Source organism: Nicotiana sylvestris, chromosome 2 (assembly GCF_000393655.2).
Source record: "Nicotiana sylvestris chromosome 2, ASM39365v2, whole genome shotgun sequence".
Taxonomy (NCBI): domain Eukaryota; kingdom Viridiplantae; phylum Streptophyta; class Magnoliopsida; order Solanales; family Solanaceae; genus Nicotiana; species Nicotiana sylvestris.
Genome location: NC_091058.1, coordinates 109919059 through 109924330, shown reverse-complemented (window position 1 = coordinate 109924330; position 5272 = coordinate 109919059). Strand labels below are relative to the sequence as shown.

The window sequence follows — 5272 nt, the reverse complement described above, 5'->3', positions numbered from 1 at the left end:
TTGAATGATTCAGATTGAGTTCCCAATTAAGCGAAAACCGGCAGGGCCTTGTAGTGGTCTTATATCGTTATGCTGTTCATTTTCTTTTCTCTTTGTCTTGTTTAGCTTCTTTGCCAGAATTGGAGACCACAGATGAAAATGGCATATTTCCTTCTTTTCTTAAAGTCCATAATTTCAACTTTCAACTTCAAAGGCGTCAACCAAAGTTTGCCACCCTTGATCCTTCTTTTCCCAAAAGTAGAGTCTTTTATTTCATCAAAAGACGATGCTAATCCCTCACAAATGTATTGAGACACGATAAAGTTCCTTTACCTCTAGACTTGTCATTTCTCCTCTACTGTGGGCCAATTTACAAAGCTAAAGAGAATGCTTTACCTTTTTTAATGCAATTGAGCAACTTCTAATTGCCAATAATTCCTCTGCGGCTATACAAAACAAATCACAAATTGAGTGCTCAATATGACACTGATTTTTAGCCATCACCACTTCCTCGCTTTATTAGCAATTATGGCAGCAACTCTTGTGGAAAGGGGCGATTAGTCATCATTTGCTCGCTAAAGAAAAACTTGACTTAAATTTTTGAATCCATAACGAATTACAGTGTTGGTCAAGGATCTCCAGACAATTACTCATGACAAGGCTGAGGCTGAATTTCCATGACCCGGGCCCAAAACTGTAAAGGGTTCGATTCAATATCGATGACATCACAAGGCCCACAATGATAATTGGTTCTGAACAAGGCCCCAACATTTGGTCTTGCCATATACTAGAAGTTATTACTACATTAATTTGCTAACGTTCGGAAATTCATAGATGACAGAGACAATTCAGAAAAGTAATATTTAAGGCTTCAATACGTCATTTTAACCGTTTTTGAATTCTTACCCAAACTGCCCCAACTTCAATATAAGAGGTTCTAGATAAGTTGCATTGTCATACGTTTTATGGAAATTGAACCCTTTTGCACTGTGTCATAGTGGGGCAACAGGGACTCATTAAATTTTACTTTGAACCTTAGGACTCTGACAATAAAATTTTCAATTAAACTCCGTATCAAATGGCCTGTACTAAATTTAGAGAATTTTCAACTTTAGTTGATTGTTCTAACTGAACTAATATTATAGTTGGCACCTTGCATTCAGAACTTCAGTTTAATGTTCAATAATTAAAGAGCGGAAGTTGCAACAAATTAGATCCTTTTTAAAAACTAAGTATATGTCATCAACTAACTTTAATTTTGTATAATACATGTGAAGGTATTTTAATGTATTTATTATGTTGCGGAAATGGAATCTGCTGGCAGCTGACTCGTCTGCTCCCAAGAGTAAAATGGTGTGTTTATTAAGTAGAGGTTACGTGAGAAATGAAGATGGAATGAGTAAGGAAAAGCGACTTCCTGCTTGTAAATTAGTTACTGAGTCGCTACCACCTTACCAAATACCTTCCCTCCAACTACTCCATTTTCAATGTGAAACCATTTTTAGCAAGAAAAAAAAAATGAGGTGGTTAGACATAGCTTGAGTTAGCCAATCACAGCCAGATGGTCAACTTCTTCTTTGCCAACGAGACCTTGCTTTACTTAATCAAATATTGGTAGGATTGTAATGTCATGATTAGTATTAATCTTCACCATCTGCCAATTCATGTCTATCCTACTTTAAATCTCAGCTTCCATTTCTCTCAGAGCTCATTCCAATTTCCAAATCCATCTTTACAAAAAGGGAAATCTTACAAACACAAAGATGAAGAATAGTCTTGGAAGTAGTACAAAGCTAATACTTCTTCACCCTTATATCCAAAAACAAGGAAGCTCCAATCGTTTTTGGGCTTTAGCTTTTGTTTCATTCTTGACACTTGCTTCTCTTCTTACTGTGATTTACACAAGAGAATCTAAAATCACGGCGTCTGTAGTTACTGCATCTACAATTACTAGTTCAAGTACCCCACCATTGTCTAAGGCTGTGGCTATGGCCCTTGTCCATTACGCTTCAAATTCTAACAATACAGAACACATGTCTTATACAGATATGAAATATATTGCTGATGTTCTACAAAAATGTTCTCAACCTTGCAATTTACTTGTTTTTGGACTTACCCACGAGACCCGTCTCTGGAAAGCCCTGAATCACAATGGCCGAACAGTTTTTATTGACGAAAATCGTTATTATGCAGCTTACATAGAGGAAAAATATCCAGAAATTGAAGCTTATGACGTGCAGTACACGACCAAATTGAGTGAAATGAAGGAATTGATTGCAGGAGTTAAGGAACAAGTGCGAAACGAATGCAGACCAGTGCAGAATTTGTTGTTTTCAGAGTGCAAACTCGGGCTAAATGACTTGCCTAATCAATTTTATGAGGTGGAGTGGGATGTTATTTTGGTTGATGGTCCAAGAGGGTATTGGCCTGAGGCACCTGGTCGAATGTCAGCTATTTTTACTGCTAGTGTTTTGGCGCGGAGCAAGAAAGGTGGCAATCCAAAGACACATGTTTTTGTGCATGATTTTAATCAGCAAGTGGATAGAATTACAAGCGATGAGTTCTTATGTAAAGAGAATTTGGTGAAGTCAAAGGACATGTTGGGGCATTTTGTGTTGGAAAGAATGGATGCTAACAGCTTTCAATTCTGTCGCAACCATAACTCGACAATGGCGAATTCCTCTTCTTAGCGTATGGTTGTAATTGTGATATATCATCACTTTCATTTTCTGTGTCATTTATTTAAAGATGTTGCAAATTTTTTGAGTTGTTATGCTAGGGGGAAGGAGGGGGCCGGTGTAAAAATAACTTCTCTTTTGGTATTGTCAAATGTATTCTTCCTTGAATGAAAAAGGCAACTGTTTTGTCAAACTACAGATTTGGAAAATCGTTCTCCTCGTGATGATGCAGCTTCAGCAAAAACAAATTGAAGAACAAACAGAAAATTGATAAAGAGCAATAAAATATGCACACAAAAAAAAAACGTTTTTGAGTAAAAAGCTTTTTTACTTTTAGGCATCCTTTCATGATTGCCCTTAGATCTGCCTTTTGCAGGAAAATAGCTCGAAAGCATATGGTATGGGCTTTTCTTCCTTTGCATCATCTAACCAGTTTGTGCTTATATCTCTTACCTATCGAAATACGTTAAAAAACCTCATTAGAGAATTTGTATGCTGAAAACCCTCACTCCTTAGTACATACTGTATATAAGACCTTTCAATGTAAAAAATACTCGAGTGGTTGTACAATATGTTGACTCATTACTGTTTCATAGGTAGGCGAGATGGTTGTCCAAACGACCAGGATCATCAATCACTAATCGAGACAATAAAAGCTTTGTGTACGAAAAGGATTTAATAAGTGAATATGTAAATTGTAATGCATTATGTAATTCAGGAACATGCGCAAAAAGATTCCGTCATTCAAATCCGCTACATCTTCTTCGACAAGTTTTATTTTGTGTCTCGTGCAACTTACACTAGTTATATGAGACTCCTTTTTGTCTCACAAATTTGTGGACTCCATTCTTACATTTCTGGGTCCACAGAAATTTGAATCCACAAAACTGTGAGACAAAAAGTTGTCTCATACAACTAATGTCAGTTGTATGAGACACAAAATAAATTTTTCCATCTTCGTCCTATCTGGTTGCAAGAACCTTATAGCCTCTTTGGCCAAACTTCTAGAATTAACTTATTTTAAGAAGTGTTTTTCTCAAAAATATTTTTTTGAAAATATTTTTGATGAGAAGCAGTTTGTGTTTGGATAATTAATTTAAAAAGTACTTTTGAGCAGTAATTAGTGTTTGGCCAAGTTATTGAAAATTGCTTCTAATTGTATTTTTCTCAAAAGTGCTTATTAGAAAAGTGCTTTTTGAGAGAAACAATTTTTTTTTTTGCTTCTCAAAAACTGTTTTTGTTTCTCCTCAAAAGTACTTTTTTCTTCTTCTAATAGCTTGGCCAAACACCTCAATTTTTTGCCAAAAGCACTTTTGACCCAAAAAAGCACTTATGGCCCAAAAAAAAAAAAAACTTGGCCAAATAGGCTATTAGTAAGGATGTCAAATTTGGCGCAAGCCCAAATGACCCATCCAACCCACTCAAGGTTGGGCTAGTTATTGACCCGCTTATTTATTGAACTCAATCCATTTAAAGTTGGGTTGATTTTTATCCCAAATTGATCCATGAATAACTTTGTCAAAATATCCTAGAAATATATTTTTTTGTTTGATATGTTATATATGACCATAACAAAAGGAAAAGAAGTCTTATTTAGTAATTATACAATTCATAAGAAAACAACACATATTAAGTAATTTAGCCCATCTTGACCCAGCCCATCTTAGCCCAAGTAACTTTTGGACAGTAATTTGACCCGCCCAATTATTGACTAAACTCATTTTGACCCGTCAAAAATCGGCCCAATTCCCCCATTTAAAACCCCTAAACCTCAGTATAGTGTTTAGAATTTGCAATAATATTCTTATAAAGAACTTAGGGCTGTCAAATTTGGCCCAAGCCCAAATAACCCATCCAACCAGCCCGAGTTTGGGCTGGTTATTGACCCGCTCATTTATTGAACTTAGCTCATCTTAACCCAACCCATTTAAAGCTGGGCTAATTCTTAACTCAAATTGATCCATGAGTAACTTTGTCAAAATATCTTAGAAATAATTTTTTTGTGATATGTTATATATGACCATAAGAAAAGAAAAAAATTATTTAATAATTATACAATTTATAAGAAACACAACACATATTAATTAGAGCTTAATAAGAGTTAGGCGAGTTGGGTTATGACCCGAATTTTAGCCCATATTGATCCAACCCATCTTAGCTGAAGTAACTTTTGCCTACTCCAGTTGTCTTCCTCATCAACCTATAAAGATGAGATGTGGTACACGTTGCGCTCGCCAATGATGAAATATGGTCTCTCCAAGCCTCCAAAAGCAGGGATTTCGTCACCGAGGGTGAAAGGACACTTCATATGTCTCTCTCGCCAAGCCGCAACAAAGAGACGAGTGGTTCGCTAGCAATGCATCTTCCTAGGGATGTCAAGACCATTTACACTCCTCCATAAATTTGCAAAAAAAGAAGAACAAGAAAAATATGAATTTCACGGTGTCAATGGCACGATGCTTCAATTCATCATGGATAATAGAGATGCCAAAGAAATAGCGCTCCAACTCGTCATGGTGAATTTAGTGTCATTTCAACGAGGCTTACTGCGGCGTTGCTGTTTTTTCTACCGCCACATATTCCAGCATTATTGCATGTTAGGGATCGTTATCATT

General features: G+C 36.2%; 1 protein-coding gene across 1 annotated transcript; it reads left to right on the top strand.

Annotated features, from left to right (window-relative positions):
• The first annotated feature begins 1436 nt into the window (after window positions 1–1436).
• LOC104225159 (protein IRX15-LIKE-like) lies at window positions 1437–2850 on the top strand. Its single transcript, XM_009776928.2, has one exon. The coding sequence runs from the start codon at window positions 1743–1745 to the stop codon at window positions 2667–2669; it is 927 nt and encodes a 308-aa protein (XP_009775230.1). The 5' UTR covers window positions 1437–1742; the 3' UTR covers window positions 2670–2850.
• The last annotated feature ends 2422 nt before the right edge of the window (window positions 2851–5272 follow it).